Source organism: Lithobates pipiens, unplaced genomic scaffold, assembly GCF_037356315.1.
Source record: "Lithobates pipiens isolate NorthernLeopardFrog02 unplaced genomic scaffold, aLitPip1_a1.2 Scaffold_16, whole genome shotgun sequence".
Taxonomy (NCBI): domain Eukaryota; kingdom Metazoa; phylum Chordata; class Amphibia; order Anura; family Ranidae; genus Lithobates; species Lithobates pipiens.
The window spans coordinates 8558334-8584401 of record NW_027507748.1 but is presented as its reverse complement, the minus strand read 5'-3'; the positions used below and the strand labels follow the sequence as shown (position 1 = coordinate 8584401).

At 47.2% G+C, this 26068-nt stretch overlaps 1 protein-coding gene across 1 annotated transcript in view; it reads right to left on the bottom strand.

The window, feature by feature from the left end:
- The window catches only part of LOC143981581 (V-set domain containing T-cell activation inhibitor 1-like), a 129940-nt gene that overhangs the window by 18431 nt on the left and 85441 nt on the right, over positions 1–26068 (bottom strand). Inside the window, exon 5 of the mRNA XM_077479549.1 lies at positions 23003–23281. Coding sequence (XP_077335675.1) covers positions 23003–23281 — 279 coding nt within the window. The remainder of the gene's footprint in view (positions 1–23002; positions 23282–26068) is intronic.

The following is a 26068-nucleotide window of genomic DNA, read 5'->3' as shown; positions in this document are numbered from 1 at the left end:
ACAATAGCTGAGAAACCTTTAATAAATTTGCGATAGAAGTTGGCGAATCCAATAAAACGTTGGATTCCTTTCCTGTCTACAGGAGTCGGCCAGTCCAAAATCGCAGCGATCTTCTGGGGGTCCATTTTTATACCCTTACTAGAAATGATCAGCCCCAAGAATGGTATACTTTCCTGTTCGAACAAACACTTGTCTGCTTTTGCATATAGTCCGTGTTGGCGGAGCCGACCCAACACGCTTTTGACGTGCTTGCGATGGGCTTCAAGGGAGGAAGAAAAAATCAAAATATCATCTAAATAAACGACAGCAAATAAGTCCAGAAAGTCCCGGAGCACATCATTGATAAAGTATTGGAAGGTGGCGGGGGCATTACACAAACCGAAGGGCATCACCAAATACTCGAAGTGTCCGAATCGGGTACGGAAAGCAGTCTTCCACTCATCTCCGGCCTTGATACGGATCAAGTTGTAAGCCCCGCAGAGATCGAGTTTAGTGAAAACCGTAGCAGTTCCCAGTCTTTGGAATAACTCTGGAAATAGAGAGAGAGGGTACCGGTTCTTTATAGTGATGTTGTTTAATTCATGGTAGTCCACGCAGGGTCGGAGAGTGTGGTCCTTTTTCTCGACAAAAAAAATACCTGCACCTGCTGGGGACGTAGACGGAGCGAATGAACCCCTTCTTTAAATTTTCTTCGAGGTATTCTTTGAGTTTCTCCTGCTCTACCTCTGTTAAGGGGAAAACCCTTCCAAACGGAATTTTGGCTCCAGGAAGTAACTCAATGGGGCAGTCATAAGCTCGGTGGGGCGGGAGCACCTCTGCCTTTTGTTTACTGAACACGTCCAGGAATTCATGGTAGACTTCGGGAATGGCTTGACGTAAATCGATCTCTGAGTCAATAGATAATAAAGTTGCTGGTCTCAGAGAACCGGATGAACCACAGAACTTCTGGCAATAAGGTGAAGAAAAGGTAATTTCTCCTGTAGCCCAATTTATGGTTGGATTGTGGGCCTGTAGCCAGGGCATCCCAAGGATTACAGGAAAAAGAGGGGAGGTGATAATGTCCATCCGGAGAAGTTCTCGATGTGAACCAGAGATAACAGTAGGTAGAGGTGCAGTTTCTCGAGTTACAGGACCAGATTTAATAGCGGAGCCATCGGCCAAATGAATAGAGAGTCCACGGGTCTTAGGTAGGAGAGGAATCTGATGTTGGGCAGCAAAGGATGAATCCATAAAACAGCTGCATGCCCCGGAATCAATAATGGCGGGTGTCTGTAAAGTCTTTCCTGGGAACTGAAATGAGACAGAAATGATAAGGTGAGATGAAAACTTTATTAAAGAGTCTGGGAGATCAGGAGGCATGGATGGACACTTATGAAGTTTAATAGGACAGTTCCTGACGTAATGTCCAGATTCCCCGCAATAGAGACATAAATTGTTATTCCGCCGACATTGACATTCTTCGGGGGTAAGAGATGGCCGCAAGACTCCAAGTTGCATTGGCTCAGGTGTGTCAGACGTGGGTCGGGCGGCAGGTGCTGGATGTAAATGGCTTGGGGCCTTTGGAAGCATCCAGGTTGGACGAGAGAAACCAGTGGCCCTCTCAGCTCTCCTCTCTCTCAGACAACGATCGATCTGTATCGCCAAGTCAATTAGTGCGTTTAAGGTCTGTGGAACACCGACTCTAGCAAGCTCATCCTTCAAAGAATCAGAGAGTCCCATGCGGAACTGATGACGAAGGGCAGCATCATTCCAGTTCGTATCTGTGCCCCATCGCCTGAACTCGGCCACATAATCTTCCACCGCCCTTCGTCCCTGCTGGAGGGTCCGCAAGGCGGTTTCTGCAGTTGCTGAAAGTTGGGGATCTTCGTATAATTGAGCCATTGCATCAAAAAAGGTAGTAAGATTAGCCAACGCTGCGTCCTTCTGTTCTAACAGGCGGTGGGCCCAGGTCTGGGGGTCTCCAGAGAGTAAAGATACCACAAAACCCACATTGGTAGCCTCTAAAGAGAAGGTCCGTGGTTGGAGGGCGAAATATAATTCGCAGGAGTTGCGGAAGGCCCTGAAGCCACTGCGATTCCCAGAAAATCGCTCGGGTGTGGGAACTTTAGGTTCTGGTGGTAACATCACAACTTTAGGTGCTGGTCTAGCTTCAGCTGAAGAAACTGATGGTTGAGGGGCCCCCAAGGATCCGGAGGGGTTGGAAAGAGCAATTACCCGTTCTTCCAGCCGGTTGTAGCCTTGCTGAAGGCCCTTAACTGCCTCAGAAAGTCCTGCCAGGTGTTGACAAAGTTCTTCCATGGCGGAGGCTCCCCGCTCGGGCTCAGACATTGGCTGTCTGCTACTGTCATGTACCTTCTAGTAGCGAGCCCGGATTGCGGAAAGAGGCCTCCCTTACGACTCCCACTACCGGTCTCCTGGCAATGTAACAGGGAACACAGGAGTAAGGAGGGGTACAGGTGCCTGGCAGGATCGACAGATGAGTAGGATGGGTAGGTGAAGTTCAGTGGAGCAGGTAATCACAGCGAATGGATCAGCAGGTAATTTATAGCAGATAACACGGTTCAATGGAACAGGTAACTTGCAGCAGATGAAAAGTAGTGCAGGGAAGTGGGCACTTGCAGCAGGTGAACAGTTCAATACAAGCAGGTTACTTGTAGCAGATGACACAGTTCAATATAGGCAGGTACTTGCAGTAGGTAAACAGTTCAATATGAGCAGGCACTTGCAGCAGGTGAACAGTTCAATACAAAGCAAGTTATTTGTAGCAGATGACACAGTTCAATATGAGCAGGTTCACCTTCAGCAGACGGATGGTCAAAGCAAGCCGGGTCAGATATCAGACTGGAAGCGAAGTACAAGGGAGCAGGCAGGAGAATCGTCACAACAAGCCGGGGTCAGGGGCAGGCAGATAGCAGATGGGTCCCAGGTAAGCCGGGTCAAACAGGAACAAACACTACGGATCAGGTCTCACAGGTATAACGCTGTAGAGCAGACAGCAAAGACTATTGGCAAGAGGCTAGTTTAAATAGGCCGTTTGGCGCCAACACGGACGCACGCACGCGACCGCGCACGTGCCCGCGCACCTGTGTACGAATGTAGGGCATTCGTACGATCGTGCGTACCCACGACGATCGTAAATCAGAAGACCTGGAGGACAATCTCTTCATGCGATTTTCATGACAAGCTGCCTCATACTTCCCAACTATCCTGGTTTAAATTTCCATCATCCTTTGAGGGTTTTAGTCCTGTGCTGTGTCCCAATATCTCAGTGTGAAGTGCTGCTACTAATGCTGCCCAGATCTGCCCTATTGTTTTGTAAAGATGACTCACCTGCAGACCCTGTGTTTACATGTAAATTAACGACATTCATATGTAAATAGGGGCAGCCGACAGCATTGATATGTATATCATGCCCCTCTGAGGAATCATGTGCTGTAACCTCTAGCAACCAGTCAGTGAGCGGTAATGATACACTGTAACCTCTGGCAACCAATCGCAATAGCTGCCTGATCTGATTCAGTAAACTGATTGAGTCTAACTGCTATTTATTGTATGTCTCAGAGCAGGTGCAGAGCAAAACTGCATGGGGGGGCCCCCCCAAGAAAAGTTTTGCCCAGGGTCGAATCAATATTAAAGACGGCCCTGCATGTACCCAGATACGTCTCCTCTTCGTTTTCACTAACATGTACCCAGATACTTCTCCTCTTCGTTTTCACTAACATGTACCCACATACTTCTCCTCTTTGTTTTCAATACTGTGACCATATAGGTAACTTTTTTCCACATGGTGGTCATGTCCCTGAATTTGAAGTTTCTGGAATAAATTCTTTCAGATAATACGTAAGATCAAAGGCTGTCCTGTACCCCAAACTCCACATATAGCCTTACTAAAACAGTAGAGTGGAGAAAATTCCCAAACACACTCAGGCTCTCCTGTTCTACATGCTCCTAGGAGCTAAGATTACAATAGCCTGAGTCTAGAAACAATCTAACACCTCTGTAGGGGCAGCTAAACGGAGGATCTCCTGGATCATGACACAAGAAAAATTGGCGAGTGTCCTACAGGATAAGACTAAGAAATTTACTTGGGAACCTTGGGCAGCCTATGTCAATACTTCCTTATGAACGTTGCTTTTGTTAAGGTACAATTGCCCCCCCCCCTACTTCTCGCTCTACTTTTCTCCTCTTTTCTTTCTCTCTTTCAGTTTTCCACTCTTCCTTTTTATAAGTCAGGTTATGCCTTCAACATGGTGCAGCTTCCCAGAATTTTCTTCCCTTCTGATATTTCCTGGGAACAGGAACGGGAAGGAGCTTCGGGTTTCAAACTTAGTTCTCCCCCAATTTAAAGTTTCTGTGATGTTTTAAGAAGGCACATTTCCCTTGTATTACCATTGTTCTTTAACCGGCCGTCTCTGGTGATCCTGTAGGCCACCTACATTTCAGGCTGTACTGATTCCTGGCTGTCCCGGCCCCCCAAGGACCATTTGTGTCGCAACCATTACTATGGTGCACGGTTCCCCGGGGGTCTCCCCCACCTGTAGCCTGGGTGGTTGCCTATGATCCTAGTTGGGACCGGTTCAAACTTTACATGACATTTACTCTCTTTCCAGCAGGATAGCATGGAATTTGGACTTTATTAATACCATTCTCGATTTGTTTCAAGTTATCCAACTCCATGTCTTATTGATTTACTGACTGTTATGTATCCTATGATTTCTTCTTTCTGATAATTTTTTTTTTAATAAAAAAAGACTGAAAGTAAAAACAAAGTTACCAGCACTTACAAATGTGTCCACCACACAGAATCCATGTGGAGGTGAGATGTCAGCACTTTAAACTCCATCCAACGCATTTCACGTGCTAAAGCATCTTCAGGGGTCTGAGTAACTGAGTGGGCATATTGCACCTGCAAATTATAAAATCATTGACTTTTGGTGTAAAATTTGAAATAGAAAACATGAACCGATTTGCACCACAGCTTTGAAGCCTTTATCAGATAAGCCACAATTTCCGAGGGAGAAAGCAAGCACATTGCATCTGGAAGTAAAAAATGAATATAATCTTGTCTTGGTGACTGAAGATGGGAAAAAGTTAGAGGTTTGCACCATGGATATCAAGCCTGTATGGACAGGCTGCAATTTCAAATTTGCACCACAATTTTCAAGCCTTTCTTTGAATAGGTCGCAACTTCTAAGGGAGAGGGCAAGTAGATTGCATTTGCAAGCAAAAACATTGTCTACCTTTTTCATAGACTGAATTGAAAAAAAAAAAAAAAATGGCAGATTTGCTGCTAAGCTTGCAATCCTCTTCAGCTAGAATGCTTTTTCTGAGAGAGAGTGCAAGTAGATTGCATCTAGAAATTTCTTATTTTCCTTTCTTTTTTCCTTTTTTTCAAGAATGAATCAATTTGATGTTAACAGATTAGCACCACAACTAATACTGTTTAGACAGGCTGCTATATGTTAGCCATACAACAACCAGATTGTATCTTCCAAATGCAATGGTTATTTATTCCCATACAGGAGAGAGAAACAATATTAAGAAATGTTGCGATAGTGTTGAGATAGAGAGCAGGAAGATTGCATCTGGTGGAAAGAAGGATTTATTCTACTTTTATTTGAAATTTCAACCAGAAAAATGTACACCTTTTAAGCCTTTTAGGATAGACCACCATTTCTGAGGCAGAGAGCAGGTCGATTTCAGCAATAAATATAAAATTTGACAAATTGTTATGTAAATATTTATGGTACAGATTCGCTGTAGCAAATCGCATTCTTAATAATGGAAGAATAATTTTGCAGGAGAGATTAACCCATTTTTAGCCAGAAATATAACCTGAATCTGTGTTGTTTCAGATATGGGTTTTAAAAAGTGCACATATTTGAAGAAGAGAATATCATCCTTTTCCATAGAAGGCATATTTTGAAGCAGAAAGTCAGCTTCTTTAAGCCAGGAATACACTTACCAGCCACCTTATTAGGTACACCTGTTCAATTGCTCGGTAACACAAATTGCTAATCAGCCAATCACATGGCAGCAACTCAGTGCATTTAGGAATCTAGACGTGGTGATGATGACTGAGCACCAGAATGGGGAATAAATGGGATTTAAGTGACTTTGAAGGTGGCATGGTTGTTGGTGGGCTGGTCTGAGTATTTCTGGGATTACAGAGAATGTTCCAAAAAAGAGAAAATATCTAGTGAGCGGCAGTTGTGTGGAGGAAAATGCCTTGTTGGTGTCAGAGGTCAGAGCAGAATGGGCAGACAAATTTGAGATGATAGAAAGGCAACAGTAACCTCGAATAACCACTCGTTATAACCAAAGTATGCAGAATCCCATCTCTGAACACACAACACATCCAACCTTGAAGCAGATGGGCTACAGTAGTGAAGACCACACCGGGTGGCACTCCTATCAGCTTTGAACAGGAAACTCAAGCTACAATTTGCAAAGGCTCACCAAAATTCTACAATAGAAGATTGGAAAAATATTGCCTGGTCTGATGAGTCTTGATTTCAGCTGCGACATTCAGATGTTAGGGTCAGAATATGGCGTAAACAACATGAAAGCATGGATCCATCCTGCCTTGTATCACCGGTTCAGGCGGTGATGGTGGTGTAATGGTGTGGGGGGGAGGGGGATATTTTCTTGGCACACTTTGGACCCCTTAGTACCAACTGAGCATGGTTTAATCACCACGGCCTACCTGAGTATTGTTGCTGACCATGTCCATCCCTTAATGACTACAGTGTCCCCATCTTCTGATGGCTCCTTCCAGCAGGATAATGCCCCATGTCACAAAGCTCCAATCATCTCACCACCGGACAATGAGGTCCCTGTTCTCCAATGGCCTCCACACTCACCCCATCTCATCCAATAGAGCGCCTTTGGGATGTGGTGGAAGATTGGCATCATGGATGTGCAGCCGACAAATTTGCAGCAACTGCGTGATGTTATCATAGTCACTATGGAGCAACGTCTCCAAAACCTTGTTGTATCTATGCCACCAAGAATGAAGGCCAAAGGGGGTCCAACCCGCTACTAGCAAGGGGGGGGGGGGCTAATAAAGTGGCCGTTGTGTGTATAATGAATATATATTCTAGAAAGACACTTTATGAGAATATATGTATGGATTATAAATATGCATTAGCTAAGAAGAGTGATAGCCATTTTAATGGGAGCTTATCTTGGAGACTAGGATTAGTCTTTCTTCAACATGAAAAATCAATGAAAGTATATGTTTTTAGGACACCACATGTAATTCTTATAGCGTTTGCTTAACAGCAGTGGCGTAACTAGAACCTTCAGGGCCCCGATGCAAGAAACCATGAAGGGCCCCCCTGAACCCCAGCCAGGGCCCTTCCCTCCGAGTCCGGCAGTGGAACTCCAGGACGTGGTCACAGGTATGACCTTTGTGAGCCCTGTAGTTCCACCACTGGTATCAGTAGTTTTTTTTTATTATTTTTAGGTGCCCCATTCCTGTTCCTAAGCAGGATGGGGTCCCCGTCCCCAGAAGAGATGAGGTCCTTTTCTCCATGGCAGATGAAGTTACTGCCCCCAGGTGAGAAGGGGGACTCGGGGGGGGGGGGGGGGGGTGCATGGTGCACTGGTACCCCTAGCTGCCTATGCTGCTGCTGGCCATATGTAGAGGGGGCTGCATGGGCCCCCTGCATCACAGGGCCCGGTTGCGTTCGCAACTGCTGCACCCCCTATAGTTACGCCCCTGCTTAACAGGACTTTATCCTTTTTCATAAGAACAAATGTCTTCTTTTTTTTTTTTGCTGACCATAATCAAATGTGCACGCCGGAAATTTTTGCTTGGTTTTCGGATGCGTCCGTTCATTGAAGAATGTATTTTGTCATATATTTTGTTATATTGAACGGATTCGTTTTCAGAATTCATTTTGTATCTTCGGCATTTGTTTCACATATTCGTAGATCTGGGCAGATTCAAAACATTTTGCCGTTTTGTCTGGAAGATTCTAAATATCACCAAACTGTACGGATTTAAAAATCGGAAAAGGATTCAATATGTTTGGACGCTAGTCCAACCCACCAAGAGGAATGGCATGAGCTGATTGGACAATATCGACTAGGGTCATTGGCATTTTAAATTAACAAGTGGGACTTGTTAATTCGATCTATTTGAACCTAAATTATCGAATTAGCAAACAAATTTTAAAAACTGAATATATTTTTCCCCATGGGCCCAAACTACTATCGCATCATGTGACATCATTTGAAAAAAAAAAAAAAATCGAATGCATTTGTTATTTTCAATATAAATTTTGTTCTGGTTTGTTGTTACTATGCCCATTCAGAGATTTGAATATAGCCGACTCTCCGAAAATGAAACTTTCATCCAAAAAAAAAAACAAATCAAAATGAAACATACATATCTAATCCCATTCATTTTGATGTGAGGCCATTTTGGAGGTGGAGGGTATGCATATTTCAGCCATAAATCATCTTAGATCAGCCTTTCTCAACCTTTTCAACACAGAGGAACCCTTGAAATAGTTCTCTGGTCTCGGGGAACCCCTGATAAAAATTTGAAATCTACAACTCATGATACATTAGTGTGATGGTCAGTGGGAAGAATGGTCCTCACACTTGTGGTCATTGGGAAGAATGGTCCTTACACTTGTGGTCAGTGGGAAGAATGGTCCTCACACTTGTGGTCAGTGGGAAGAATGGTCCTCACACTTGTGGTCATTGGGAAGAATGGTCCTTACACTTGTGGTCAGTGGGAAGAATGGTCCTTATACTTGTGGTCATTGGGAAGAATGGTCCTTACACTTGTGGTCAGTGGGAAGAATGGTCCTTACACTTGGGGTCATTGGGAAGAATTACCTCCTTACAGAGAGCTAAAAAGATCAATAGTGTGAGTGGGAACTTATCTGAGAGACAGAAATTGCCCAATGCTGAAGGAACCCCTACAACCTCTGGAGGAACCCTAGTTGAGAATCACTGTCTTAGAGACACTGTATAAACACTGTACACATTTGAGTCACAGACTCTCATACTTTTTAATAGGAGGCAATTTAGGATGCTGGAAATGGGCATTGATCAAGCAGAAATATAAAATTAAAATGTTGTTCTTTAAGCCGATGTAAGCCGGCAGAATGGCACGGACAGGCAAATAGGCGTACAGGTACGTCCCTTTAAATTTGCCGCCGTGCCATTGCGTGTGTGCCACCGGTCGGGACCTCCGTGAGTCCGATTGCGAGTCCTGCGGACTATCACTGCGGGGATACCTGTGATCATCTCACGGAATGAATGAGTGAGTGACTTGTATAGCGCTACCTATGTGAACTGAATCGCCTCAGGGCGCTTTCTTGCCACCAGAGTCCATCTGCGGCTTTGCATGGTCCTTTACCCCGTAAGGTCCTGACACGCTTACAAACACATAGAACATTGACATACACATTCACACATATTAAGGCCAATTTTTTAGACAAGGTCTAATTAACCTACCAGCATGTCTTTGGAGTGTGGGAGGAAACTGGAGTACCCGGAGGAAACCAACACAGGCACAGGGAGAACATGCAAACTCCAGGCAGATGGTGTCGTGGTCATGATTTGAACCAGCGACCCTATTGCTGCTAGGTGAAAGTGCTAACCACTACACCACTGTGCTTCCCAGGAGAGGAAGAACGGGGAGATGCTAATGTAAACAAGAGTCTCCCCCCGTTCTGCCTAGTGACAGTATCACTGATCTCTGCTCCCTGTGATTGGAGCAGAGATCAGTGATGTGTCACACACAGCCACGCCCCCCCCACCCTTAGAAACACTCCCCAGGACACACTTAACCCCTACACACTGCCACCTAGTGGATATCCCCTTCACTGCCAGTGTCATTTGCAGAGGAATCGGTGCATTTGTATAGCACTGATTGCTGTATAAATGACAATGGTCCCAAAAATGTGCCAAAAATTTCCAATGTGTCCTCCATAATGTCACAGTCACAATAAAAATCACTGATCGCCGCCATTACTAGTAAAAAAAGAAATATTAACAAAAATGCCATAAAACTATCCCCTACTTTGTAAACACTATAACTTTTGCGCAAACCAATAAAACGCTTATTGCAATTCTTTTTTCACCAAGAATATGTAGAAGAATACGTATCGGCCTAAACTGTGTAAAAAACATTTTTTTATATATTTTTGGGGGATATTTATTATAGCAAAAAGTAAAAAATAATGCGTTTTTTACAAAATTGTCGCTCTTTTTTTGTTCATAGCGCAAAAAATAAAAACCGCAGGGGTGATCAAATACCACCAAAAGAAAGCTCTATTTGTGGTAAAAAAAGGACGTCAATTTTGTTTGGGAGCCACGTCGCACGACCGCGCAATTGTCAGTTAAGTCGATGCAGTGCCGAATCGCAAAAAGTGGTCTGGTCAGGAAGGGGGTGAAATCTTCCGTGGCTGAAGTGGTTAAATATTGAATTAAAAAAAAAAGTAAACAGATTTTATGCATGGAAAAAGGCAATGAGACTTATTTTTGGAAGAAGCTATAACATAATGGTACTGATGTGCTGCACTGAATCTCTTCTTTTTTTAATAGGAGAGAGTATTCTTAATACAGCAATAACAATAAAATGTTGCAATCATTTATTTTTAGAGACAGGCTAAAACGGAAAAGATTTAATGCACAGAATATCGTCCTTTAAAAAGGATTATATTTTGGAAGCAGATAGAAGTCATATTTCATCTCAAAATATTAAACTGTACTGTTATTTTTTCAGATACATAATTAATAAAATATACAGATAAGCTGAACAAAATCTAATTACCGTATTTATCAGCGTATAACACGCACTTTTTTCACTTTTTTTGGGTGCGCATATATGCCGATCCCCCGCCGATTGTGAGCCTGTGGGCGGCTTTCGGCCATTCTCTGTGGCTTTCAGCCTTTCTCGGAGGCTTCCGGCCTCTCTCAGCCGAAGTTGGCCGAAAGCAGGTCATCTGACTCTGTATCTTGGCCCTGACAAGGCTGCATGACAAGGCTCCATGACAAGGCTCCATGACAAGGCTCCGTGACAAGGCTCCGTGACAAGGCTCCATGACAAGGCTCCATGACAAGGCTCCATGACAAGGCTGCATGACAAGGCTGCGTGACAAGGCTCCGTGACAAGGCTCCGTGACAAGGCTCCATGACAAGGCTGCATGACAAGGCTCCATGATAAGGCTCTGTAACAAGGCTGCAATGCAAGGCTCCATGACAAGGCTCCATGACAAGGCTGCATGACAAGGCTGCATGACAAGGCTGCATGACAAGGCTCCATGATAAGGCTGCAATGCAAGGCTCCATGACAAGGCTCCATGACAAGGCTGCATGACAAGGCTGCATGACAAGGCTCCATGATAAGGCTCTGTAACAAGGCTGCAATGCAAGGCTCCATGATAAGGCTCCATGACAAGGCTGCAATGCAAGGCTCCATGACAAGGCTGCATGACAAGGCTGCAATGCAAGGCTCCATGACAAGGCTGCAATGCAAGGCTCCATGACAAGGCTGCATGACAAGGCTACATGACAAGGCTGCAATGCTAGGCTGCATGACAAGGCTCCATGACAAGGCTCCATGACAAGGCTCCATGACAAGGCTACATGACAAGGCTACATGACAAGGCTGCAATGCTAGGCTGCATGACAAGGCTGCAATGCTAGGCTGCATGACAAGGCTGCAATGCTAGGCTACATGACAAGGCTGCAATGCTAGGCTGCATGACAAGGCTGCAATGCTAGGCTGCATGACAAGGCTCCATGACAAGGCTCCATGACAAGGCTGCATGACATGGCTGCATGACACGGCTGCATGACACGGCTACATGACACGGCTACATGACACGGCTGCATGACAGGGCTGCATGACACGGTTGCATGACACGGCTCCATGACACGGCTCCATGACACGGCTCCATGACACGGCTGCATGACACGGCTCCATGACACGGCTCCATGACACGGCTCCATGACACGGCTCCATGACAAGGCTCCATGACACGGCTGCATGACACGGCTACATGACACGGCTACATGACAAGGCTACATGACAAGGCTGCAGGTGGACACTGATAGACAGGCTGTAATGATAGACAGGCTGCAATGATGGACAGGCTGCATGACAAGGCTGCAAATGACACTGAGAAGGCTGCATTGATGGGCATTTAAATGTAGTTTTTTTCCTTAAACTTTCCTCCTAAAAGCCTTTTTTCCTTAAAATTCCCACCTAAACTTGGGGCGCGTGTCATACGCCGGCGCCTGTTATACACCGATAAATACTGTATTTCCTACAGGAAGCAATTGAAGAATAAGGATAGACCAGACAAACTCCATTATAAATAAACAAACAAATAAATAAATATCATGTTCCCCTTAGAGAAAAACTATGTACCAACTAGCTGCCAAAATGTAAAGTATATGTTTCCGGCCACACCATTATGAGTTAGAGTCCAGTCACACAGGGGCAACAATGAAATGCAAACATTAATGTCCAAGTCACAAAATGTAGAAAAACGTTTTAACTTTAGGAAACAGCTGTATAAAAAAATTTGGTTTTGAGTACGGATGGTGCCGCGCCGTACACCAGCACAAATATTCTTGCAGAGCACAGGATGTTACCGTTCAAAAAAGGTTTCATTCTTTTCAGTTGTGAAACAACCGCAGAAAAATTGGGTGTGGCGTGTTAAGAGGAGCAAAACACAGTAACCCTACAAAAATATTCAGGAAGAGCCCTGGATGTTACCTGCCCAAAGATTTAACGTTATTTGCATTTGTGAAACTGCGATAGAAAAAGCGCGCGTGCCAAACTGAAGGTGTGGTTGCAATGCACAACCGCAATGGACTCAGTATGAGATGGAAATGTTGGCCTACAGTGGTGACAATAGATGCCAGCTGTTGTAGAAGGAGGTGCCAATGGTGGCTAGGTTTGCTCATGGGGGCAGAAGATGGCAATAGTCGCAGGAGTTGGGATTTATTTCAGGTCTGAATATAGAAAAGGGAGACTTCGGTTTGGGCAGCAACATCCCTACAAAATAAAACCTGCAGCAGGGGCTTGGTATTTGTCACTGATCCAGGCAGGGCTGTCTTTAACGCTGGGCAAAGGGGCAGCTCTCCCAGGCTCAGTCCTTGTTGTTGGGCTCAAAGCAGCTGCCCTTGGGACTCCCCTTTTTTCATTTTTTTTTTGCTTTCCAGCACACACACAACGCAATGTGCAGATACACAACACATGCAGCTTCCACCCTGGGAGTCTACAGGGTCCTGTCCAATCAGCAGAAGCCCAATGGTAGATGGACAGTGTAAAGGGCCAATGAGAGTGGTGACCTGGCTCAGATAACATGGTGGCCACAGTCTGTGTTGGCAGAGCAAAGGTCGGGGCTCCAGAGTGCTTCTGTGCCGTGGCCGGGGGGCTGGGCACAAGTGGTCACACTTTGGGAGAGTCAGCAGAAGCATAGTACAGGAACGAGCCAAAAGACAGCAATGAGTGGTAGTGACAAGGGTGAGATATTGGCTGGACAGAAAAGTTCCTAAATTGAGGATGTTCATAGGAGGAGCAAGGGGTTCAAGGTTCAGCAGAAACAAGGCAAGATAGTCTAGTGTATCAGACCAGGGCTGGATTAACGTAGGAGCTATTGAAGCTGCAGCTCCAGGCCCCTACCTTAATATAGGCCCAGCCACCCAAAAAGGACATGGAAAGCAATGGGTCAACGGGAAGAGATCTCCCCTGACGGGCCCTGCATTCCACATGCACCGCCTGGGCAGGATGGTGGGATTGATAATGGGCACTGCATGAGCAGTCCTAACAGAAGCCTGGAGCACGCCAATGCAGGGCTCTTACAGAAGTCTGGGGCTTCCATAGTGTTAGACCTGTGCAGCTGCACTCTTTCAGCTCAGAGTGCACGCCATTGCACGGCCCTTACAGAAACATGGCAAATCAAATGCCAGGCTTCCCTAGTGTTATGTCTGTGCGGCTGCGCTTCTTTTGAGTTTGGGCGCATGCCAGCACAGGCTCTTGAAAAGCAGAAGGGTGCCCAGTAAAAGGCCCACCAAAATCCTCAGCACCAAGCACACGATGCTCTTAATCCAGCCCTGTATCAGACAATAGCGCTGTCCAGCATCTCAGGTGGCTCAGCAAGAAGAGACAATGCCAGAAGAGGTCACAGGTTCAGACCCGGGTCCTCACAGTGGCACAACCAGATCCAACAGTGTGACCCATTGGGCATCCTTCCTCGCTATTAGCAGAGTTATCCAATGGACAGTAAGTGATATATAACATCCCTGCTCACGCTTGCCTGGACCATATGTCTTTTAAAACGGTTCTAATGCCGCGTACACACGACCGGACTTTTCAACATCAAAAGTCTGACGGAATGATTCCGGCAGACTATTCGATCGTGTGTGGGGCTGCAGCGGACTTTTGATTTGCAAAAGTCTGACAGACTTTAGAAATGGAACATGTTTCAAATTTTTCCGCCAGAACTCCGCCGGACCCAGTTCCTACCGAGAAATCCGCTCGTGTGTATGCTAGTCCGACGGACAAAAACTGACGCTAGGGCAGCTATTGGCTACTGGCTATGAACTTCCTTATTCTAGTCGAGTCGTACGTCATCACGTTCGAATCCGTCGGAGTTTGGTGTGATTGTGTGGCCAAGTCCGTTCATTCGGAAAGTCCGTCAGAACTCTGTCAGAACTCTGTCGAAAGTCTGTCGGACCTTGTCCCTCGAAAAGTCCGGTCGTGTGTACATGGCATAAAGGTAGAACGTTTTTTTTTTCTTTTTATCTTGATGCATTCTAATGCTTCCCCCCCCCCCCTTTTTATATCTCCCCTTAGGAATGCCCTCAGAGCATGGAACAGCCTATTTCCTTTGGGCTTTCTTTGTTTTTGAAGTTCCAGCTGGGGAGACTTTTGTTGCTCGCAAGGCTCTTTCAAAAGTCTTCAGGTCCTGCTTACGAACTATGGTGCCATTTGAGGCATACGTACAGCCAGGAGGTAGTGGGGACACGGGCACCGGAACCTCAAGTGGGGACACGGGCACTGGAACCTCAAGCGGGGACACCGGCACAGGAACCTCAAGCGGGGACACCGGCACAGGAACCTCAAGCGGGGACACCGGCACAGGAACTTCAAGCGGGGACACCGGCACAGGAACTTCAAGCGGAGACACCGGCACAGGAACTTCAAGTGGGGACACCGGCACAGGAACTTCAAGCGGGGACACCGGCACAGGAACTTCAAGCGGGGACACCGACACAGGAACTTCAAGTGGGGACACAGGCACAGGTTTAGGGGTAGCAGGAAGGATCCTAGTAGTACCCACTTGCTGGAACTTTGGCAGAAGTGGACGAGATGGGCAGAGAGAGATAAGGTGCCCTCTTACTCCACAATAGAAACAGAGTCCACAGCCTCTCCTCCACTCTCTCTGTCCCTAAGCCCTTGGATACACGGTCGGACATTCCGACAACCAAATCCGTCGGATTTTGTCCGAAACTGTTGCATACACACAGTCGGACAAAGTTGGCGGAAAATCCGATCGTTCAGAACGTGATGACATTATTTCGTTATGATGAGACTACGTTCAGGCTAGTAGCCAATAGCTTTGATGTAGGAATTTGATCTGAGCATGCGTGGCACTTTGTCCGATCGGAATTCTCTACACATGATCGGAGTATGTCCGATCGGAGCATTTTGTCTGAAAATTTTACCAACAAGTTGGAAAACTTGGTCCGTCGGATACTCCGACGGAAACAGTCCGATGGAGACCACACACAGTCGGAATATCCGACAAAACGTTCCGAGCGGACACATTCCGTCAGATTCTCCGACAGCTTGGACCGGATGGACCCGATCTCCATGGGTTCCACATCATCCAGAGTAGGAGTGGGTAAAACCTCAGGACTGTCCAGGCTTTGAGGGGTTAGGGCTTCATAACTTTGCACAGAGTGGGATGGCTTGGTGTCGTATCTGTACAGGGTATTCCTGTCCCTGGGTACCTGTAGGCCACGTGAACTAGAAGCAGACTTGGGAACAATGGTTTTCTTAGAAACTGTAATATAAGAGTCCAGAGCAAACATGAAAGCTTCCCAGCTGTCTAAGACTGGGCTCCTCTCCTGTAATAGCTGAAAAGCCCATATCTTGATTTGCCCAGTGAGCAGGTTGATGGATGCGCGAACCTTTATAAAGTCAGAGGCATAGGTCCTAGGCTTAAGAACAAACAGCTCGCAATCCATTCTAAAGTTCAAAAATGATGCACGATTTCCATCAAACTTCTGAGGCATCACAACAAACCTTTAAACAAGCGGACTTCTTGCTGCAACTCAGCAACGGTCTGGCCCAGGCTGGAGACTTGCAGAGCAAGGGAGGTGAGCATCCGGTACATCTCTGCGGACTCCATGTTGGTCCGTTCATTATATGAGGGCTTACCTAGGTTGGAGTCCATGGCGCAGACATGTAGGCTCAACCTTACAAATAGACACAGCCCACGGTAACAAAGAGATAAGCTACCTGGGCTGTGAATCTGTGCACGGGGGCTTGACAGGAATAGCCAAAGGATTGCCCAGGTAAAGCCGTAGTCAGGGATTCCAGAAGTCAGAATAAACGATAAACAAGCCAATGTCAGAAGCGGGGGTCAGTCTTGGAACACTATAACTTGAACACAGGTACACCTATCCAGAGTATGGTCCTAGTATTTTATGCAAAGCTGCAAAGCAGGCTGAAAGGAACTGAGGTGTGGCTCAGAGGCAAGGTAACAGGAGCACTTAACATGCGGTCATAGGTTCAATACCTCTTTGAGCCACTTGAGGTGTGACCACACCTGGATGCAGGGGTCATGTCCTGGGGGAAAAAGTGGGGGAACTCCCACCCAAGATCCCCTCCCCCACCAAAAAAAAAATGATACGCTCATATGCATATATATTTCACAAAAATACAGTGCAACTTTTATTGTAAAGTGCCAGTTTACAAAAACAAAATAAGTTAACTTAGTAAACTAACAGAATAATCCCCACAAGAACGGAGGGGGACATGGAGGAAAACTGGAGGGGGACAGCAGCAGAACGGAGGGGGGGGGACAGCAGAACGGGGTGACACGGAGGAAAACTGGATGGGGACAGCAGCAGAACGGAGGGGGACAGCAGAACAGGGGGACAGCAGAACAGGGGGACAGCAGCAGAAAGGAGGGGGAGTGGGGGACAGCAGCAGAACAGAGGGGTAGACAGAAGCAGAACGGAGGGGGCGTGGGGGACACAGCAGCAGAATGGAGGGGGAACATTCTCACTGTAACTAACAAAGTGTGTGTAAGGCCGCGTACACACGAGAGGATTGTCCGTCCAACTTAGTCCGCTGAAACGTGTTTCAGCGGACAATCCGCTCGTGTGTGGTCTTCAGCAGACTTTTTCAGCGGACAGTCTGGCGGACTAAGTCTTTCAGAATTTCCATAATATTGTCCGTCCAACTTTGGTTTCAGCGGACAGTCCGCTCGTGAGTAAGCAAGTTGGATGGACTAAGTATGGCGCATGCTCAGAAAGGATTTACACGTTGGAAGGTTGCATTGCAGTGTATAGGACGTCGTTTTTCTAGTCCCGTTGTACGTGCTGTACACGTCATCGCGCAAGCTTTCAGCGGACTGTCTGTTCATCGTGTGTGGTCAAGTCCGTTCATTCAAAAGTAGGATGGACTGTCTGTCGGATTGTCTGACGGACTTAGTTGGACGGACAATCCTCTCGTGTGTACGCGGCCTAACACACTAACCTGGAAGTTTGTCAATGACTCTGGCGGGCGGCAAACTCGCGGTGGAGCTCGTGGGCGGGAAGACTCGGTGGCTCAGCTCAGGAGAGGAGAAGTTGAACTGGAGAAGTATGGCCGCTCAGAGTTGGGCTGCACTGCTGGCAATGTGCTACAAACAGCGGAGTAGTCGACGGCGGCCCCCGGGACTGACTGGGCAGTGGGCACAGGCTGGATCCTTACCAGCAGTAAGTGTGGCTCTTTCTGATGTGGTGTCTGTGGCTGGCTGATCTCTCTCAGAGGCGCTGCTCAGCCTAGTAACCAGTTATTCAGGCATATGCGGGACATGGCTGCTAACATGAACTAAGTTCCTGTTGTGGAAAAAGTACAGGAACTCCGTTCCCATGCGTTTCCGCAGGACTTGAGCCCTGCCTGGATGTCTGCATGGCACAGTAGGGACCGTGACAGGAGAACACCCCAGGGGTGGGGAGAAACATATTGTGGTCTGGATGAATCGAGCTGAGGCTGCTTTTGCCCGCTAACCATTTGAATGTAAACCATTTAAATTAAGAGAGGAGCTGAGGGAGAAGAAAAAACACTGGAATACCAGTCAGCACCAGCATTCAAAAGGTATATTGCTTTGTCAAAATCGCTTCTAATGTCGGGCGTTTTAGGTGTGTAGATGATGCTGCGTTATGTAAAATTATTGGTTTTGTATTTTTCATCTTAAGGCCCGTACACACGGTCAGACTTTTTGACAACAAACATGCAAATTAGCTGTTTTGGAGCAACATCCGACCGTGTGTACGCTCCATCGGACAAACTTTTTCTGTTTTCATCGGACTTTTGTTGGCTGTGCGAACGGACAAACTTTCTGGCAACAAAAGTCCGATGGAGCAAAGTCCGACCGTGTGTATGCAAAAGCATCGGACTTTTGTACAAGGTACAAACACGCATGCTCAGAACCAATGCAAAAGATCAGACTACAATACAGAAGTTGACCAAAGGTGGCGCTGGAGTCATTGAACGTCCTTTTTTGAAGTGGCGTCAGTACGTTGTGACGTCACTACGTTCGTGTTTGTTGTCAAAAAGTCCGATCGTGTGTATGCAATACAAACTTGTGGACCACGCCCTTTGTACAAAAGTCCACGGAAAAGTTTGTACAAGTCCGACCGTGTGTATGAGGCTTTATAATGAGGTGCCTTGAGATTCTGCATACATTTAAAGGTTGATTGGACCAAAAAAAAAAAAAAAAAAAAGGGTTGAGAAACACTGTTATACCCCGTACACACGATCGGACTTTCCGACAACAAAACCGTTGGATTTTTGTTCGAAGGTTGTTGGCTTCAACTTGTCTTGCATATACACGGTTAGGCCGCGTACACACGCGGGGACTGTTCGGCCAACTTTGTCCGCTGAACAGTGTTTCGGCGGACAGTCCGCCCGTGTGTGGGCGTTCAGCGGACAGTTTCAGCGAACAGTCCGCTGAACAAGGTTTTTCGGAATTTCCGAAAAACTGTCCGCTGAAACCTTGTTTCAGCGAACAGTTCCCTCGTGTGTAGGCTTGTTCGACAAACTAAGTTCCGCGCATGCTCAGAAAGGAGTTACACGCCGAAAGTTATAATGCAGTGTATAGGACGTCGTATTTTTCGTCCCGTCGTACGTGCCGTTCACGTCATCGCGCACGGTTTCAGCAAACTGTTCGTACGTCGTGTGTGGCCATGTCCGTCCATGCTAATTTTGAGCGGACTGTTTGCTGAAACTGTTTGACGGACAAAGTTGGGCGAACAGTCCCCGCGTGTGTACGCGGCCTTACACAAAAGTTGGCCAACAATTACGAACGTGGGGACATGGTGACATACAAGACGTACTACCAGCCAATAAAAAGGAAGTTCAATAGTCATGTGATATACCTCCATTACGAACGCTAGTTTTACAAGACCGAGCGCTTCCGGCTCGTACTTGATTCCGAGCATGTGTGAACTTTTGTGCGTCGGACTTGTGTACACACGATCGGAAAGTCCAACAACAAAGTTTTGTTGGCGGAAAATTTGAGAACCTGCTAGCCAACATTTGTTGGTGGAAAGTCCGCCAACAAATGTTCGATGGAGCGTACACACGGTCGGACTTTCAGCTAAGAAGCTCACACCCAACATTTCCCTTCGGAATATCCGATCGTGTGTAGGCTCCATGCACATTAGCAGCTGAAAAAAAAAAAAAAAACCACAGAACAAAAACGCTCATATTTAGACCCCTTAGGCCTTGTACACACGGTCGGACATTCTGACAACAAAATCCGTCGGACAAAGTTGTCGGAAAATCCGATCGTTCGGAACATGACGACATTCGTTCGTTACGACGGGACTACATTCAGGCTAGTAGCCAATAGGTTTGGTCTCGTAATTTGATCTGAGCATGCGTGGCAGAGGGACATTGTTTCAAACCAGGGACAATCCCTCGAAATCCGTGAAAGTTGGGAGCTATGCATAATGTGATTGCTGGAGAGCGTCTTCTATATATCACATTACCAGGGGTATAATGTGAGTGGTGGACAATGTTTTTATTAATACATCATATTAGGCAAAACTTTCTGTAGTTTTAGAAAGCATGGAGAGGTTTAAAACCCCTGCCAAGTTTTTATTTTGGGCTGGGGTGAGGGGGGATTTATTCACACTTGCATACAAAGATGCAACTAATGCCGCGTACACACGATCAAACAATCGGGTGGAAAAGTCCGGCAAACTCAAGTCCGCCGGACAATCCCCCCGTGTGTAGCCTCCGGCATACTTTTTTGACCCGAAAGTACGGCGGACTTAGAAAGTAGTTTTGCACTCCAATCTTCCCGCCGGACTTGCATTTCGGCGGACAATCCGGCCGTGTGAGTGCCAGTCCGCCGTACTTTTGAAATGAACGGACTTTTCCCGCCCGGAGAAAAGTCCGCTCATTTCGAGTTGGTCTCCAGGTAGGCGGGGCCCACGAAGGAGACGTCGCTGGCCCCGCCACCTGGTATGGAGTTAAAAGGGAACCCCAACGCTGAAAAAAATCGGCGTGGGGGTCCCCCCAGGTCCACATCAGACCCTTATCCGAGCACGCTACCCGGCCGGCCAGGAAAGGGGAGGATGAGCGAGCGCCCCCCCCCTTCCGAGCCATACCAGGCCGCGTGCCCTCAACATGGGAGATGCCTTGGGGAAGGGGGGGCCGCGCGGCCCCCCCACCCCAAAGCACCTTGTCCCCATGTTGATGAGGACAAGGGCCTCTTCCCGACAACCCTGGCTGTTGGTTGTCGGGGCCTGCGGGCGGGGGGGGCTTATCGGAATCCGGGAGCCCCCTTTAATAAGAGGGCCCCCGGATACCGGCCCCCACCCTATGTGAATGAGTATGGGGTACAATGTACCCCTACCCATTCACCTGTAAAATAAAGTACAAAAAAAACACAACACACAAGATAAAATAGTTTATTGCACAGCTCCGGGGGTCTTCCGTCTTCAGGGGGTCTTCTCGCCAGACTCCTCCGCTATCTTCTTCTAGCCCTTTTGCTAGCGGAGGAGCCCGGCTTTCTTCCTCGCCGCCGCCCTTCTTCCGACTTCAGGGGTCTTGTCCCCCTCTTCGGTTCTTCTGCCGGGCCACCGCGCCTTCTTATAGCTCTTTTACAGGCGGTGGCCCGGTCTTCTGTCGCCGCTGTCGTCGCCGCCGCCTTCTGTTCTTTTCTTCTCTTCAGATGTTGCCTCGTCGGATCCTCCGCTCACAATGGCTCTGACGCGACGTGCAGCGACTTATATAGGGACATCGCCGGATGATGTCCCCACCCATTATGGTGTCACAGTCCCAGAGGATGCTGGGACTGTGACATCATAATAGACGGGGACATCATCCGGTGATGTTCCTGTATAAGTCGCCGCACGCCCGGTCCCCGTCATTGTGAGCAGAGCGAGCGACGAGGCAACATCTGAAGAGAAGAACAGAAGGCGGCGGCGACAGAAGACCGGGCCACAGCCTGTAAAAGAGCTATAAGAAGGCGCGGTGGCCCAGCAGAAGAACCGAAGAGGGGGACAAGACCCCCGAAGTCGGAAGAAGAGGCCGCGGCGAGGAAGAATGCCGGGCTCCTCCGCTAGCAAAAGAGCTAGAAGAAGATAGCGGATGAGTCCGGCGAGAAGACCCCCCGAAGACGGAAGACCCCCGGAGCTGTGCAATAAACTATTTTATCTTGTGTGTTGTGTTTTTTTTTGTACTTTATTTTACAGGTGAATGGGTAGGGGTACATTGTACCCCATACTCATTCACATAGGGTGGGGGGCCGGTATCCGGGGGCCCCCTTATTAATGGGGGCTCCCGGATTCCGATAAGCCCCCCGCCCGCAGGCCCCGACAACCAACGGCCAGGGTTGTCGGGAAGAGGCCCTTGTCCTCATCAACATGGGGACAAGGTGCTTTGGGGTGGGGGGGCCGCGCGGCCCCCCCTTCCCCAAGGCACCCCCCATGTTGAGGGCACGCGACCTGGTACGGCTCGGAGGGGGGGTGCACTCGCTCGTCCCCCCCTTTCCTGGCCGGCCAGGTAGCGTGCTCGGACAAGGGTCTGATGTGGATCTGAGGGGACCCCCACGCTGATTTTTTTCGGCGTTGGGGTTCCCCTTTAACTTCATACCAGGTGGCGGGGCCAGCGACGTCTCCTTCGTGGGCCCCGCCTACCTGGAGACCCGCTCGAAATGAGCGGACTTTCCTCCGCGTGTGTGGGCGAGTCGGTTCATTTCAAAAGTAGGGCGGATAGTACGGCGGACTTAGTACGCCGTATTAGTCCGCTGAAAAAGTGCCATGTGTGGGCAAGTAGCCCGTTCGGAAAGTCCGACGGACAGTCTGGCGGGAAGTCTGCCAGACTAAGTCCGTCAGATAGTCGGCTACATGTGTACGCGGCATTATAGTTAGAACAAATCTCCCAAGATGAGGGATTCCCATCCTAGACAGTTGTCCACTGTTACAGGTGTCCCCATTGAAAGACTTCCAGTCTCTTTTAGTTCTGAGGGCAACTCTAACATTTTGGATTTCCTCACACTTTTTTTTTCCTGTTGAGAATGATCACCGGTACAAACACAGGGGTTAATCTTCTCAATGAGAACACAGGCAGGAATAAAGACCTGACAGAAGGCTTAACCCTCCACACTCTAGCCAAAACGAAATACTGTGCTGGCTGTGTCTAGGGGTCTTCTGGTTGCACCTCTGGTCTTTCTCTCGGTTTCTTTGTTGTATTTCCCCCATTACGTTAGGCTTCGTCAGGACATAATACCTGATATCACAGCTCGGGCGGTCCTCTTCAGTCTCCCTTCTTTCACTTGACAGAAGTAATGCTTATTTGTTTCCACATCCAAATTCAACACAGACTCCACCATCTTCTGCCCATTACTGACATCACTTATCTTCCGTGTCCCATATTCGGACAGATCCTTGAGCTGCTCATCATACCACTTGACCCAGGGATTCCTGAACACACCGATATCAATACACTTCAGACGCTGCTTCCCATGATCGTGGATGATGGTAACTGTTGACTCTGCTGCATTTAACTCTAAAAATAAAAGAAGCCTAACATTACAATAGAACTGCGGTTTTACAGTTTAACAATACCCTGACCTAGTCGTTTTAAGAATGAAACCTGCTTCCTGCAGGACCCAGAGGGAGAGATTTACTAAAACCGGAATCTGGTGCAGCTGTGCATGGTAGCCAAGCAGCTTCTAACTTCAGGTCATCAGTTAAAGAGGAAGTAAACCCCGGTGGGTTTTACTTCCTCTTTATTTCCCTGCAAATGGTAAAGCATAATGGGCTACAATGCATCGCATCGCATCGCATAGTAGCCAATTATGTGTCACTTACCTGAAACCCGAAGCCCCTGATATCACCGTTGTCCCCTCTAGCAGGGAGCGTCCATCTTCAACCCTCTTCCTCCCGGCTCAGTAACTGGCCGGAGTAGCCTGACATCACTCCTGCGCATGCGCGCGGGAGCCACCAGTCACGGCATGACCCCTATTAGAAACGGCATCATGTGCCCTTTCTAAAGTGCGCAAGTGCCGATGACATTGATTGACAGTAATCGGTGCTTGGCCACGGTTTAGGAGATATTTCAAGCACCTACGGGTAAGCCTTAATATAGGCTTACCCAGGGCCGTCTTTAATATTTATTGGACCCTGGGCAAAACATTTCTTGCCCCCCCCCCCCATGCAGTTTTTCGCTCTCCACCTTCTCTGAGACATACAAAAAATAGCAGCTAGACTTAAAATCAGTTTACTGTATCAGATCAGGCAGAAATTGCGATTGGGTTCCAGTGGTTACAGCATATCATTACTGCCTAATGACTGGTTGCTAGAGGTTACAGCACACATTACGGCTCACTGATTAGTTGCTAGAGGTTACAGCAAATGATTTCTGCTTGTTAATTGGTTGCTAGAGATTACTGTACAGTAATACTGCTCACTGATTGGTTTCTAGAGGTTACAGCGCATCATCTCCTCACTGCAGGGGAGCATGATACACATATGAATGCCGCCTTTATTTACATATCAATGCTGCCAGCCGCATCTATTTACTTAGTAATGCTGCCAATATTTACATATGAATGCCGGTTATTTTCATGTAAACACAGGGTCTGCAGGTGAGTCACCTGTACACACAACAATAACGCAGAGCTGGACAGCATTAATACCATCACTTCACACTGAGATATCGGGACACAACACAGGACTAAAACTTTAAGGGCCAAGGGAATTTACACTGGGATAGTTGGCAAGTATGAGGCAGCTGCTTTGGGCCCCACAACAATGATAGGACCCAGGACAGCTTCCCGTTTTGCCCTCCCTTAAATACGGCCCTGGGCTTACCTGTAGGTAAAAGTGGTTTTACTGGGTGTACAACCACTTTAAGCTTTTGTAATAAAACATGGAAGCTGATTGGTTTCTATGCAGAGCTGCACCAGATTTTGCACTCTCCGGTTTTTAGTAAATCAACCCCCAATGTGTCTCCAGCACTGCCCCTACAGAAAGGCCTCTCCACTGCCAGTCCTCCTGTGTGTTGTCTTAACATTCAATATTGAAAATAAAGCCCCAGGGGGAGGGGGCGGGGGTACTCCAGAGGGGAAAAAGGGGGATTTTTTTCTTGCAATGGAGAAGTTAATCAAACTAAAATTCGATGGCATTTATTAGTTGCATAGAGTCATTACTTAGTAGAAGTAGAAGCAGCTTTGGTTGCAATTAAGCTCTCTGTGGTCATTTTTCTCTGGGTACCAACTTTGCACATTTAGAGCCTGAACCTGTTTTTTTTTTACCAGTTCCCCATATCCAAATAGTATATATATATATATATATACAGTGGTGTGAAAAAGTGTTTGCCCCCTTCCTCATTTCCTGTTCCTTTGCATGTTTGTCACACTTAAGTGTTTCGGAACATCAAACCAATTTAAACAATAGTCAAGGACAACACAAGTAAACACAAAATGCAATTTGTAAATGAAGGTGTTTATTATTAAAGGTGAAAAAAAATCCAAACCATCATGGCCCTGTGTGAAAAAGTGATTGCCCCCTTGTTAAAACATACTATAACTGTGGTTGTCCACACCTGAGTTCAATTTCTCTAGCCACACCCAGGCCTGATTATTGCCACACCTGTTCACAATCAAGGCATCACTTAAATAGGAGCTGCTTGACACAGTAAGGTCCACCAGAAGATCCTTAAAAGCTACACATCATGCCGAGACCCAAAGAAATTCAGGAACAATTGAGAAAGAAAGTAATTGAGATCTATCAGTCTGGAAAGGGTTATAAAGCCATTTCCAAAGCTTTGGGAATCCAGCGAACCACAGTGAGAGCCATTATCCACAAATGGCGAAGACATGGAACAGTGGTGAACCTTCCCAGGAGTGGCCGGCCGCCCAAAATTACCCCAAGAGCGCAGCGACGACTCATCCAAGAGGTCACAAAAGACCCCACAACAACGTCCAAGGAACTGCAGGCCTCACTTGCCTCAGTTAAGGTCAGCGTTCATGCCTCCACCATCAGGAAAAGACTGGGCAAAAATGGCCTGCATGGCAGAGTTCCAAGGAGAAAACCACTGCTGAGCAAAAAGAACATCAAAGCTCGTCTCAATTTCTCCACAACACATCTTGATGTTCCCCAAGACTTTTGGGACAACATTCTGTGGACCGATGAGACAAAAGTGGAACTCTTTGGAAGGTGTGTGTCCAAGTATATCTGGCGTAGAAGGAACACTGCATTTCATAAAAAGAACATTATACCAACAGTAAAATATGGTGGTGGTAGTGTGATGGTCTGGGGCTGTTTTGCTGCTTCAGGACCTGGAAGACTT